The 15,162-nt window shown below is 40.6% G+C and overlaps 1 protein-coding gene across 1 annotated transcript in view; it reads left to right on the top strand.

Annotated features, from left to right (window-relative positions):
• The first annotated feature begins 8,781 nt into the window (after positions 1-8,781).
• The window catches only part of DNAJC6 (DnaJ heat shock protein family (Hsp40) member C6), a 46,759-nt gene continuing 40,378 nt past the window's right edge, over positions 8,782-15,162 (top strand). Inside the window, exons 1-3 of the mRNA XM_028102485.2 lie at positions 8,782-8,930; positions 10,003-10,052; positions 10,163-10,311. Coding sequence (XP_027958286.1) covers positions 8,797-8,930; positions 10,003-10,052; positions 10,163-10,311 — 333 coding nt within the window. The 5' untranslated portion in view covers positions 8,782-8,796. The remainder of the gene's footprint in view (positions 8,931-10,002; positions 10,053-10,162; positions 10,312-15,162) is intronic.

Below are 15,162 nucleotides of genomic sequence, written 5' to 3'. Positions count from 1 at the left end.
CCACCTGGTAGCTGTCATTTATTAAGTCATGCAACACACCAGGTGTTATGCTAAGACAGAGTATTCTTGCATGATCCTCACCATTATCCCATGTGATATTCTATTAATGCTTCCATTTTACAGATAAGGAAGTCAAGACTTGGATTAGTTCCTTAACTTCTGGCTGCTCATCCAGCTGTAGCAGAAGCTGGATCCAAACCAGTTCTAGCTGCTTAAGGCCTATATATGACTGTGGTGGCTATGTCCCATTCCTAGCCTCTTGTTGGCATAGGGAATGTTGTATTTGTTTGTTTGTTTTGTTTTTAATGTTATTTATTTATTTCTTCTGTGAAATTGTTATTTCTACTTGGATTCTTGGGTATATTGTGGCAGGCAATCCAATGACTCATTTACACAAGAGCTGAATTTCTAAGAAAATAAAAATTCCTGATTGTTTTAGAAGATCTCACTACTTAAAAATCACATTAGGGGTGCCTTGCTGGCTCAGTTGATAGAACGCATATGGCTTTTGATCTCAAGGTCATGAGTTCAAGCCCCGTCGTGGGTGTACAGATTACTTAAATAAATAAATTTTTAAAAATCACATTAGGTGCCTGGGTGACTCAGTTGGTTAAGCATCTGCCTTCGGCTCAGGTCATGATCTCAGGGTCCTGGGATCGAGCCCTGCATCAGGCTCTCTGCTCAGCGAGGAGCCTGCTTCCTCCTCTCCCTTTGACCCCCCGCCCCCCATGTGTACGCTGGCACTCTCTCTCTTTCAAATAAATAAAATCTTAAAAAAAAAATCACATTGACAGGAATGGTCTCACTTGGTCCTTTTGACACCAAGAGGCATGTAGGAAAGTTTTTGTTCTCAATTTGTTCCCATTTACAGAGGGAGAAGAGGTCTGAGAAGAGTACAATATCATGCTTAAGGCCACAGAGTTTTTAGGTAGAAAAATGAAGTCTCCAGTCAAGACCTCTCTCCCCAGTGTCCTGCTTTTTTCTAAGCTGCCCTGAACTAGGGTGTATGAGGAATGAGGTGTAAGCAGCTTTTGATTCTGGAAGCCAAGGCAGTGGGCTTTTTCATGGTAGATCTAGTTATTATCCCCATGTGATCCATTTCTCTAATTGTGGGAAGCCAAGAGCTGAAAAGTCTGCTATAAACGAGGAGGAAGCTTTCTGTGGTGATGACACTGATTCTCTGCTTCTTGCTGAGTGTTGTGGAGAAGGAATAGCATTTTCCTAGGATAAGAGCTAATAGTGCATCTCTGCAAGGTCCCAACTTTGTAGAAGCCAGAAAAGGACATTTATAGCATTATGACACTTAAATAACTACAGAAAAATCTGCCCCATTGGTGAAAAGGAGCACGAATATGAACAGATCATCATGCCAGCGTTCAGGTTATCAGTCACTCTTCAAACAGGCTGATTCTGAACACTATGAAATAATACGTCGCAGTGACTACTGTGAGACCTGGATGACAGAGATGTTCCAGAAATGGGAAAGGGGATGCTCCTAGAACAGTCTTTGTGGAGGCTTAGAGGACCCACTGAAGAAAGCTCATATCCCAAGAACTTCAATTTTGCCAAGAGTCCTTTGCCATCCTTTTCTTGTCCTAATGTACTGGATTAGCTTGAGTATTCACAGCAGAGCTGAGACAATCACTACCATGATGAAGCAGGGTCTCAGGTCTTAGAAAAAGAGTCAGGTACTGAAGGACGGTCCCGGCAAGTTCCCATCCCACTTGGAGGGCTCCCATCCCTCCACATAGGGCTTGTGGGCAGCATTTGCCTCCATCTCACAGGCTGAGCCAAGAAACTGTTCTGAGGCAGTGAACTCCAATGAATTGTGCACAGAGGAAGGAGATCTCTCCAGCCTCTGAGAACCGACATATTGAACCTTACCAGCATAGCATTTGGCTGTTGTCTTTATTTTATATAACTTGTTTTTTGTTGTAAAACTTATTAATGTAAATTATAGAAAATTTAGAAATTATAGTTCAACAACAAAAAAATCACTTACCATTCCCTCACTTAGATATAATTGCTGTAGCTATTTTTGAAAATGTAGCAGTAAGAGCTTAGACTGTGGAGCAGCCTGCCTGGGTACAAATTCTGCCTCCCTAACTTTGGGACCTGGGGTGGGCACTGATGTGTCTTTGCTTCAATTTCCTTAGGTGGAAAACGGGGACAGCAATGGTGTCTCCTTCACAGGGTGGTTGTGAAGATTAAATACTACATATAAAGAATTTAGAATAGTGCCTGGTACCTAGTTGGCATTTAGTAAGTTTGACTTGTTATTTTAATTTTATTTTTATTTTATTAAACCATCTGAGTTTTTTCTCTAAACTCAAATAATTTTCTCTTGCAAAAATGGGATTGTAGTATGTGTGTGTTTTATATCCTGCTTATTTTCCACTTAGTTCTTTGTCATGAACATCTGTACTCTTCTACAAACTGTTTTTTTTATTCTTTTTTTTTTTAAAGATTTTATTTATTTATTTGAGAGAGAGAAAGACAGAGCATGAGCAGAGTGAAGGGCAGAGGGAGAAGCAGACTCCTCGCTGAGCAGGGAGCCCGATGTGGGACTCGATCCCAGGACTCCGGGATCATGACCTGAGCTGAAGGCAGATGCTTAACTGACTGAGCCACCCAGGTGCCCCACAAACTGGTTTTAAATAGCTAATTATGTAGCATTGTTAGAGGTACTCAACCACTTCTCTTACTATGGAGAAATACATTTATAGTCTCTTGCCATTATAAACAATACCTCAGTGAACATGTGGTTTGCTGAATCTTTACATACTGTTCTTTTCTTTTGATGACAGTACTTTATGGGGGAGCATCCTTTTTTAGGGGTCACCAAGTGAAATTATCTGCAGCCTAGGGTGTCATGGACACATATATTGTATGAGCAGTAGGGGCATACATGGAGAATGACTGCAGTGCATCATGGTCAGGCCTTTGTCCACATTTTCCTTCCTCTCTCATAGTACTTCTTATAACATTTTGCTTATGGCTGACAAATCAGTAAGATGTTAATGAAAAGTAGCCACACCTACTTTTCCTATTACATTAAGGCAGATAAGACCAGCCTTAACATTTGTGCTAATCTTCTTAAAAACATATTCTATTCCAAATAACTATCAAATCACGTCAAATCTTTTTTGGAATGAAGCATGATATAAATACAGAGCAAATAGCTAACTCGCAGTCCAGTGGGAAGCAGAGATTCTCTCCCCGGAGATACAAACTTTGTGTCGCTCTGTAAGTGAGAACTAGTCAGGTTCTATATGTGATGAGTTCCCATGACTTGGGAGGGATGGGAGGCTGTCTTGTCTCCTAAATTAGGAATCCCAGGGAAAAGTTGGATATTACATCCTTAGAAATGACATGGGGCAGGGTGCAGTTCTCTAGTGCTTGTCTTTGGTGGGCTTAGATTTTAAAATGACAAGACAGGGGCACCTGGGTGGCTCAGTTGGTTAAGCATCTGCCTTTGGCTCAGGCCATGATCCTGGGGTCCTGGGATCAAGCCCTGCAATGGGCTCCCTGCTCAGTGGGGAGTCTGCTTCTCTCCACAACTTGTGCTCTCTCTCCCTCAAGTAAATAAATAAAATCTTAAAAAAAAAAATGACAAGACATCATAGAACAAGAATCTACCTCCTTGGAGCCTTCAAGGCACAGAGGTGGATCTTTCTGTTTGGATGGCACTCTCATGTTCCATCAAATCTGACCTCCCCATTGCCACCTTCTAAGACCCACAAATCCCTGAAAACCCTTTAGTAAACTCAGGGTGTGTTCCCACTAGTTGCCATGTAGTCAAAGCATTTAGAAATATGTCTGAGGTGGCAAGATTTGGATTCTTAAGAATGCTGGTCTTTTCAACCAGCTAGTACAGAGATTAGAAAGCTTCTTCTGTAAAGGGCCAGATACTAAATACTTTAGACTTTGTGGGTCATCAGGTCTTTGTCACAACTACTCAACTCTGCTGTCATAGCATGAAAACACCCATAGGCAATGTGTAAAGGAATGAGTGTAGTTGTATTCTAATAAAACTTTACTTATAGACGTTGAAATTTGACCTTCGAATCATATTCACCTTATTAAACATTTTCTTCTTTTGACTTTTTTCAATCATTTAAAAATGTAGAAGCCACCCTCATTTCACAAACTGTACAAAAACAGACATCAGACTGGATTTGGCCCATGAGCTGTCGTTTGTCAGCCCTTGACCTACAACAGCCATTATTTTTCTCCTACATATTACTTTCTGACTACACCATTTCCCCCTGTGCTGTGTCATGGTTTTGAAGCCTCTCTGCCCCTTCTCTCAGCTGAGACTCGCGTATCCTTTGGCGAATCTATGCTTCCTGCCCTCATGTAGCTCATCAGGGAAAACCAGAATACATTCTACCTAAAAGAACCGTTAGGGCAAATTCAGATAACGTCCCTCCTCTCCTTTTTGTGCCTGGCTAGTTTGACATATAATAGGGGCATATGAAGGGGACAAACAGACTCTGACAAATGGTTCTGGTTTCTGCAGGGCTCCAAGTTTCTAATAAACAGTAAATGCAACCTTAGAGATGGCGAGAGTCTGATTTTTAGATAATCATGGATATTTATATCCTTTTAATAGGCTGGTACCATGGAGTTCTGTTCCAGCACAAAATTGAGAGTCACAGAGAGGCCTGAATAATCAGTTTGATGTTATCTCTTAGAAAAGTGGTATATAACAAGGGTATTCAGGCTGAAGTGGAAACTTGGGATAGAAATGGGAGAAGTATAAACATTTTATACCACCCTGTCCTCGATATATTGAAAATGAAAACACGATACAGATTTTTATATGAGGATGTGTTTAAAGGGAAATAATATGCCCTATGTCCTAGGGAAACAGAGCCCGAGAGGACGTTCTCAGATCTGTGGTTCTAGCCCTAATCTGTGGGGCTGCCCTTCAGACCAACTCCTGGCATTTTATTTAGGGCTGTGAAGCAGTGGGGGTGACCCAGGTTGTCTGCCTATATAATGAGATTGGTTTGGTTGGTCTGACAGATGCAGTGATTTATGGGAATGTTTTTGTGGGGACATCTGCTGCTGAGAGCAGCCAGATGAAAGGTGGGAGATGGAAGACAGCAAGGAATAGGAGAGGGGTGGTTGTGCATCAGGCAGGTAAAGACTGTCCCAAGGACAACTGTTAGAACAGAGCTGATACGGAGCCATAGAATAGTAGGAAATGGTACAAGTAGCCAAGGCTTCGGATTGTACAGATCTGGGCTTGAATCTCCAGCTCTGCCACTAGTTAGCCGAGATTTTAGGAGAGTTCTTCCCTTCCTTGAGCCTCCATTTCTTCGTGTATAAAATGGAGATAATAAACACCCTCCTTTCCACCTGTGTGAAATTGTACTAACATAAAAGTCCAAATGGGGTTCCTGATACATAGGGGAACTCAGTCAGTGGTAGACATTGTTCATGTTTGTCCATGCGTCCATTCATTTGTTTATTCACCAGCATGGATTGTGCTTTGCAATTTCTAAGAGCTGTCTTTTTAAATAGATGCCTAATGGTGATTTAGGCAATGCATCTTCTGATCAGGATGAAAGTACATAGTAGTCAACATGTATTTGTAGGCATATGTGTGAACATCCAGATGCTACATAGGAATTTAGTGGGAACCTGAAGTGTGATTAAAAGAACAGCTGCCTGGCCAATAAACACAATAAAAGATACACAACTCACTAATCAGGGAAAGCACAAAACAAGACCAAAATGAGATATTGCTTCACACTCACCAGATTGGTAAAAATTTTAAAGTCTGACGATACCAAATGTTGTATTGCACTGCTAGTAGGGGTTTAGACTGATATGACTGCTTTGGGAAATGATTTGTCAGTATCTAGAGACCTGAAAATGTGCATATCCTTCTTACTAACAAATTTTACTCTTAAATATAACCTAGAGAGAATTTCCCACATATAATCAAGGCAATGTGTTCATAACCACATTGTTATAGTAAACGACCTTAGTGTCCATCAGTGGGGTAATGGATCATACTCTAAGTGAGCTAAAGTTACAGGTAGCACTGTAATAGATGAATTTTAAACCATGGTGAATGAAAAAAATAAAATTGCAGACAGAAAACCATTTATATACAGCTTTAAAACATGGAAAACAATATTAATGTATTGCTTATGGATACGTACATATGTAATAAATGTTTAAAAATTATTTAGAATGGTACATATGAAAATCAGAACAGTATTAGGGAAAGGTAGGGGGATGTGATTGGAAGGGTTGCCTAAGGTTCAAATCCCAACCCTGCCATTTACTTACTAGCTGTGTACCCTTAGACAAGTTCCTTAATGTGCCTCAGTTTTCAGATCTATGAAAGAAAATAATAATAGTATCTGCTTCACAGGTATGCTTTGAGGATTAAATGAGTAAATATAGGCAAAATGCTTAGAATAATACCCAGCAGATAGTAAGTGCTATGTAAGTGTTAGTAATTTTAGTTCCTATTACACAAATCTTTTATCTTTTGTTTTTAAAATCTTAAATATTGCAATTTTTCATTTATAAGTGTTTCAGTATTTATTCCGATAAGGTAAGGACTGTTGTTGAACGTAACTACAATATCGTTATTACTCCTAAAAAAGTAACAATAAATCCTTAATGTCAAATACTCAGTAAGTGCTCAAATTCCAGTTGTCCCATAAATGTGATTAATTTTTTATAGTTTGTTTGGATTAAGTTCCAAACAAGATCCACACATTCTGCTTGGTTGACTTGTCTTTTAAGACATTTTGATCTATAGATTCCTCCTCCAACTTTCCTTTTTCTTACAATTTATTTTTTTAGCTTTATTGAGGTATAATTGATATGCAAAAATTACACACATTTAATTATACATTCTGATGACTTCAAACATATGCATATACTTATGATGCTATTACCACAACCTCTAAAAATCTTCTTGTGCTCCTTTGTAGTTTCTTTTTTTGAGAAGAACACTTAACATGAGATCTATCTTAACATATTTTAAAGTGCATTATAAATATTGTAATTTTTAAAAAAGAAGAGATGTCATCATATAGTTGAAAAGTGAACAAAGATTGAAAATATCAACATAGGAATTTCAGGATGTGGCATAATAATAGTTAGCTACAATCTATTGACCCCTAGATATATTAGGTACTCTACTAATCGTTTTATATGCACTCATTTTATCTTTCCCTATGAAGAAGGCACTATTTTTATCCCAATTTTAGAGTTAGGAAGAGGCTTATGAAGACAGTTACTTCCCAAGGTCACACAGTTAGGAGTAGCAAGGCTGGCCAGAACCCAGGTGAGAATGACTCATGCTCTTGACTGCTAGGCTGAATAGACTACCCAGCCATTGTTCACACTAGCCTCCTCTACACAGGTTCCTACTTTCTTACTGTATCGACTTTTATAAGCAGAGTTGTGCTGTGGTAAGGAACATTCCCACAGTGGGAATGGGGGCATTTCTAATAATAAAGAGTTATTGGTCACTCGTGTTATATATTCATCTGAAGTCAGCTGGGAGCTGTGCTACACAGCTTCTTACTCCAGGGCCCCAGAGTACAGCCATGATCTCAAACCCTGCCAGTTGCTAGCGCAAAGAGAGAGAGAGAGAGACAGAGACACAGAGAGCGAATAAGAACTAAGGAGAGTTTCATACTCACAGTTAAATGCTCTATCCTGAAAGTGACACACAATACCTCCACACACATATCATCACATATCATAGACTAGAGCAGTGGTTTTCAACTGGGGGTAATTTTGCCCCTCCCCCCCCAGGGATACGTACCAATCTCTGGAGACAATTTGGATTGTCACAGCTGGTGGAAGTGGGGTGCTAGTGGCGCTATCTAGTAACTAGGGGCCAGGGATGCTGCTTTAATACCCTACAGTGCAGAGGGCAGCGCCCCCCCCAACCCCGCCACAGCAAAGAAGTAGTTGGCCTTAAATGTCAATAGTGCCAAGATGGAGAAACTTGGCTAGAGCTAACCACAAGGGGCCAGAAAGTACCTTCCTTTGAGGAAGGAAACCAGAATACTTGACAATTAACACTGATGATCACCATGCATCCTAAAAACCATTATAAAGGCCCTGGAGAAACTATTTTCTATGATGGAAGTGAAGAATGACTTGGAGGGATCGCCATGGGATGAGTCTTCTAACACAGTCAGCTCCATCTAAGGGCAGAGAAGGCCCCGGGACCCACTTCTAAGCTGCTCTTCCTCTGATGTGGCACTGTCCGAAAGAAGTATAATGCGGGCCACATGTACAATTTAAATTGTTCTAGTAGTCACATTAAAAAATAAAAAGGGGCAGGTGAAATTAATAGTATCGTCTATTCAATTCAGTATATCCAAAATACTGTCATTTCAACATGTAATCAATGTAAAAAGTATTAACGAGATCTTTTACATTTCTGTGTGTGTGTGTGTGTGTGTGTGTGTGTGTGTGTGTGTGTGCCATCTTTGGAATTTGTTGTGTATTTCATACTCACAACACATCTCTATTTGGACTAGCCACATTTTAAGGGCTCAGTGGGCGCCTGTGGGTCATGGCTATAGCCCTGCGAGCTTTCTGTGCCTGAGACAGTGAGGCACTTCCCTGGGTCTCTGAGGCCCTGCAGCACTGCCAGAACCCAGAGTCAGTAAGTTTTGAGAGTGGGCATCACTTCCAGGAGTGTCTGGTCCGGTCTGCATGTTTTAGGGATGAGGAGAGACTGTGTCGTCTGTAGATCACCTCCACTTCTGTTTTGCATTGGCAGGTGCCTCATCTCCAGACATGGAGCCCAGCTACGGGGGAGGTCTCTTTGACATGGTGAAAGGGGGTGCAGGGCGGCTCTTCAGTAACCTGAAGGACAACCTGAAAGATACCCTCAAAGACACATCTTCCAGGGTCATACAGTCTGTTACGAGGTATGCTCATTCTTCCCAGCTGAGTTAATGGACCTCCATGCCCCCCAAGGATCTGGTTACCTGCCAGCTGCTTTTCTGGCTCAAGGACTGACAATTGTGTGATATAATTGCCTGGAATCTGATCAACCAAGCAATGTCATTGAAGCCTTCAGAAGCGACAAGCACAGGCTCAGAGGCCTTATAGAGTGTTATGTTAAAATATAGTGGTTGCCATCCCTGCCTTGTGAATCCAGCATCCTGGGTTCTCATGCCTTGTCTGCCCTTGTTAACCATGTGACCTAGGCAACTTAGCCTCTCTGAGCTTGATTTTTATACTCTGATAGGATTCACATCCCTGGTTGGTTTGAGAATTAAATGAGATAGTAATGCACATGCAAGCTGAAAAAGTGATACTCATGGATTATAATTGAAACAATTGTTTTTTGTATCTTAATAATCCTTCAGACCTTGTTTAGTGGAGGAAATTTTCTACCCTTCTAATGTATGAAAATTCTTACAAGCAGGCCATGCCAATTCTTTTTTATTTGTAGGTATTAGAAAATTCTAGGGTCACTTTAAAAGTAGGTTAGAGTATACAGTCTTGAATCATAAATTCACATGTCAAGTCCAAAATATTAATCAACATTTTAATCTTTGTCCAAAGATTTATCCCTTAACCTGCAATCCCCAGCTAGGACCTGGCAGGCAGAGAAAGGATGTTCCTTATTTCTCCATCACTTCCTTCCTTACCCCCTAGCTGCTCACACTTACAGGAGATAATTCACACGTAGGCAAAGAGGCTGGAATAATCCATGTTAATGAATGAGCAGTGTTTCCTGTTCTGAGATTGATTCTGTTCATGAAGTGTCATCTACAAAAGGTATTGGGGTATATCAGAGTGGTAGAGTCATGCTCCTGAGGGTGTGGGTTGCTTTTCTCAATGATTGTTCTTTGTTAGAGAGAAGGCCTTGAGGGAAGTTTAAATGTCTACTGGATGGAAGTGTCCAAGTCATAATGGGCAAGTGATTGAGAGAGGGGAATCCTGGCATATTTGGATCATTTTAATGAGCACCCTTTTCTGTCTTGCTTTTAGCTACACGAAGGGAGATTTAGACTTCACTTATGTTACCTCCAGAATTATTGGTAAGTTTCTCATATTTAATAGCTGCTCAATAGCTCAGCTTGCAGTGTCTGCCCATGGCAATAGCAAGCCTGTTTAACCTATCTCTCTCTCTCTCTGTGATCCCTCCTAGTGATGTCCTTTCCTTTGGACAATGTTGACATAGGATTCAGGAATCAGGTTGATGACATCCGAAGCTTTTTGGATTCCAGACATCTTGACCACTACACGGTGTACAATCTGTCACCCAAGTCTTATCGAACTGCCAAGTTTCACAGCAGGGTAAGGAATTTTAACACTGGTATCACATGATTTGAAGACATAACAGGGTATTTTTCCCTTTAAGAGCTGTCCTCAAAGCCCTGGTCCTCAGACACACAAAGCTAATTAACTATATACTCTGGATGCTTCTAGCCACAGAGTATTTATTAAGCTGTTATGAAAATATCTTGAAGATTTTCCTTGGGTGAGGACATTTGCAGGAAAGTTTATTTGTCAATGAGATACCATATAATTTGTGGTCTCAAATCACTTATGGCTGGTTGCTCAGTTGTTAAGGCACGTTGCTTTGAGGCTCAGCTGGAGATTGAACTGCCATGTAGGGCGGTTGGTGACCCTTATCTGTAGCACTAATTATGCCTTTAACCCTTGCTTGTTGCTACTTGGGCATCATGATGAAACAGCACCGCTAGACCAGTACAGACACCAGTGTTCTTGGAAATAGCTCTCTGACATTCAGTAAAGGTGCTTCTTTCATGGGTAGAGGACAGCACACAGACAGTCCATACTGTGGGTGTGGTAATACTGTTACTAATATTTGGAGCTTTTACACTGTCTTCTGAGGTAGCTGGAGACCTGGGACACAGAGAAGTAAGGTGACTTGCCCAAGACTGTACCACTAGTAGGTGGTCTCAGGCTTGTGTTCTTAACTATTACTCTGGGCTGACAATATTACTGGGAAAAGCTGGCTTATTCTCCTAAGGATCTTTTTGAACGAGACAGAGCAATATTCCTAGTTTCTGGCTGGTGAAGCCACAAGTGATGGCTTAGGTTTGAATCTGATGTGGAGTTTGGTATTTTGGCCACAGAATTCTTGATTGACTCACTAAATGAAGCCTTTTTCTCTCTCAAGAACATCTTCAAATATTTTGATTTAGCCTTAGATATGATTGGTTTTCTAACTACATCTGAGTCTATTAATAAATAGAAAGGATTTTCTATACAATGGACACTTTATAAGTGAGAATTGACTTCAAATAAGCAAAATGATAGCTGGTTGTCCATGCTGTGTATCCAGGATCTCAGCTTTGATGCTGGTACACGTTTTGCTTCAAATTTCCATTGCCATTGATAATCTTTGGATTTTGGCTTCTGGATCTGTGAAAAACACAAAAAGTTTGGTTTCTGTGTTCTCTAAGACCTCTACCTGCCTTAATGTTCAATAAGATAAGGGAGAGTTTTGCTAAGGACTTTCTTTTCTCTGAGTGTTCCTGGAATAGGCCAGAGGAAACCCAGTGGTTCTCAAATTTCGTGAGCAACAAAACCACCTGGAGTGCTAGTCAAACACCCAGGCCCTGAATTTCTGATTCAGCAGGACAGGAGAGTGGGTGCTAACAGCTATCTGGATGCTATTCCTGCGGTTGCCCTGGGGACCACTCTTGAGAAGCATGATAAAACCATTCTGAAGCAGTGGGGTCTAAATTGCCATTCTGTAATGGAGATTTTAAATGCAGCTCTTTTAAATTCCCTATAATTAACTGCCTTTCCAACTCTTTTTCCATCTATTACCTAATTCAGAACAAGTGAATTAACATCAAACAAAAATGTGGGTAGATATTCTGTTTCTAACTTGGATGCCAGTCTTTTGATTTTTTTTTCTTGTTTGAAGACTCAGCCATCATTTTCATACTAAAGGACTATGGAACATCCTCCACAGTATTTCATAGAAATTTTATTTGATCTTGAAATATCTGTAATAGTCTGGAAAAATTTCACTCTGAAAGTAAATAAAGATATATCATTATAGAAGTATTCATACGGATGAAGATGTCTCTTTGTGTAATATTTGTAAAAACAAAGATATTTAAAGAAAGGCACCTATTAGTATCACTACATGTTTTGTGACCAGTCTTAACAGTCTTACCACAAGACCAGGACTTACATACTGAACATCTGTCCTGGGCTGCTCTCGTTTGCCCTAGAAGAGCAGGAGGTATGTTTATTTTATTTGCCCCCTAGAACAGTGCCTGGCATGGCTAATACATGTTTCTCAGAAGAATGAATGTGCGAAGAATTGTTAAACACATAGATATAAAATAAATGTTTGGTTCTTTTTCTCAAGACACTTAAGCCTGCCTGGAAAGAGAAGCCAAAACATGCTAGAGACAAATGCAAATAATATTTACAATCCCTACTGAGGGAGTTTAGGGAAAGGAGACAGCAGTGAGAGCTGGACCTTGAAGCATGAGTAAATCTTGATTACTTATGAATGTAAGTGAAAGGAATGGGGTTATTCGTCTCTGTGCAAATTGTAGAATGTATCTTACAGAACTCCTCATGATCTGGCCTCTTCCTGCCTCTCCAGCTTCATTTTTCACTGTTCTCCACTGCCTAAAAAACCCCATGCTCCAACCAGGAGAGACAGACACTGTCTCTTTGCATGAGCTGCTCCCTCTCCCTAAGAGTCCCTCATGCCACACCTCTGTAACCCTTCTAACAGCCTTAACTTTGCTAAAGGGGGGGATTTCAATATGCTACCCACAAGGCTTTTCCAGTTCTTTTCTCTAAAATACAGGCTTGCACTACATCTTCAGCCCCTCCCAGACAGTTCCAGAACGTGGCAGAATTCAGCTGGACCCTCTGACCTAACTAGCTGTCTGTCCTCGGTTGCATTTCAGGAAGACAGTCCCCAAACCTTAGTATTTTCATCTTAAGCTCTGTTTTGGATTTGGCTACATCTCTTGTCAAGCCTCCAGTCCTTTCTTTCCCCAGCACTAATGCTGCAAATTGATTTGCATCTCATTGTTGCATTACTTAGGGAAGTTTTTTTGGTTCTCATCTTCCAGTGCACGAGGGCTAGAACTATTTCTTCCTCCTTCCAGGACCGTAGAGTGCTAGGTCTGCAATTAAATCTTATTTTAATAAATATAGATGGCATGGGGTGCCTGGCTGGCTCAGTCGGTAGAGCATGTGACTCTTGATCTCAGGGTTTTAAGTTCAAGCCCCACATTGGGTGTAGAGATTACTTAAAAATAAAATCTTTTTAAAAACTTTTTAAAAATTAATGTAGATGGCAGAGTCTTCCATAAATTCCAGGATTGGAAAAGACCAAACATGAGACTGGTTTTATTTATAGACTCCCAGTCACTTTACATTTTTATTATGTGTTGTGTTTGGGGATATGGGTGGTGGTGGCAGAGACAGGCTGTTTGCAGGAAGATTTCACTTTGCTGAGGGGAGTCCTTTTGTATCGTGAATAGCTTTTATGCTTAGAAGCCACATGGTTTGATAGGAATCATATGAAATAATCAACTAGCAGTTTTCTTAGTATTTGCACGTATAACAGAATGTTAGAATAGGACTTATATTTGGTCTCCATTTTAACAGAGGCCCCAACTCAAAACAGTACTTGGCAGATTGCGCCGCTTTCAAGGTGAGGTGCTAGAATACCTACTCAGAACTGCCCAAGAGGTATTGAACAGCAGTTTTCTTACTCTTCGTAGCCAGTTTCCACCTTGAGGAAATAAAAATGACCAGTGTTGACAGTAAAGTCCTGGAGACCAATAAGATGCATTATCTAAACCAGGTGTTCCTAATCTGAGTTAAAGAAATGCAGGTCTACTGTGTATTTAGATCCATGGATGGGCTTCAGAGAGTTTAACCGTCTCTTCCATTCCTTTCTCCCTTCCCTTCCCTCCCTCCCTCCTTCCCTTCTTTCCTTCCTTCCTTTCTTTTTTGGCAGTAAGCTATACATGATGTAAACATATAGCATTTCAACCACTGGTAAGAATACAGTTTGGTGACATTGAACACATTCACAGTGCTGTGTAACCATCACCACTGTCTATCCCATACCTTTTCTGGCATCTCCCAAATAAACACCGTACCCATCCACTCTGTGGGGGCGTGTACACTGGTTCACCTTCTGCACACATTTACAGCTCTCCTCAGAATATCAGGGACCACCGCTTTACACATTACTGTTGGCAAGAAATGGAAAACTGGATGAATGTCCCCTAAGTTGAGCCTGGCCCTAAAGTTCTTACATGCTGATAGCTCTCCACTGCCACTCTGAGTGTCTTTCTTCCCCTGTTCAGCCAGGAAGAAAAGTATGCTGAAGGAGCCCTGAGAGGAGCATAGATGATGATAATAATAATAATAATAATAAACAATCCAGGTTCCTTTAGAAACTTTCTTCATTTTGACTGTTTCTAAACTACACGATCTTGTAGGATTTTTTCCCTTTTGAGAACAAATTGATTTGAGGGAAATATTCTATCAACTTGAACTTCTTAAAGGTCGATCTTTTTTTTCCTTTATTCATTTTCCTTTTCCTTCCAGAGCTCACCAAAGAGATCACCATAGCTCCCAGGTATTTTGGCTTTGGTTCATTGGTTGGTGAGGAGGATTGGCCTTAGAGGAGTGACTTTGAAGCTTCTACTTCATCTTTCCCTCTGCCACCAGGCTTCAGTATAAGGATAGGAAATAATGGGGTAGGAAAAAAAACCAAAACAACCCTGTCCTAGAAACCAGAGGGCCAGGGATCCCCACACTAGAGTTCTGTAGGCTTCAGTGAATTGAATATCTTCACCTTAGAAAATATAGCCATCACTTGAAGCCATAACCGCCCCACAAATGTAAGATGGAATTGCAGTTAATAATCAACCATCAGACAGTGTGATAGAATAGAAAGTACACAACTCTTATTATTATTACTTTTTATTTTTTTTATTTTATTTATTTATTTATTTATCTTAAAGATTTTATTTATTTAATTGACACAGAGAGAGAGAGACAGAGAGAGAGGGAACACAAGCAGGGGGAGTGGGAGAGGGAGAAGCAGGCTTCCCGCTGAGCAGGGAGCCCGATGAGGGGCTCGATCCCAGGACCCTGGGATCATGACCTGAGCCGAAG

The sequence above is a fragment of the Eumetopias jubatus genome, unplaced genomic scaffold, assembly GCF_037043125.1.
Source record: "Eumetopias jubatus isolate StellerSeaLion01/CBP00866 unplaced genomic scaffold, mEumJub1_p1.0 scaffold_4, whole genome shotgun sequence".
NCBI classification, from domain to species: domain Eukaryota; kingdom Metazoa; phylum Chordata; class Mammalia; order Carnivora; family Otariidae; genus Eumetopias; species Eumetopias jubatus.
This window is presented reverse-complemented; position numbering and strand designations above follow the sequence as displayed.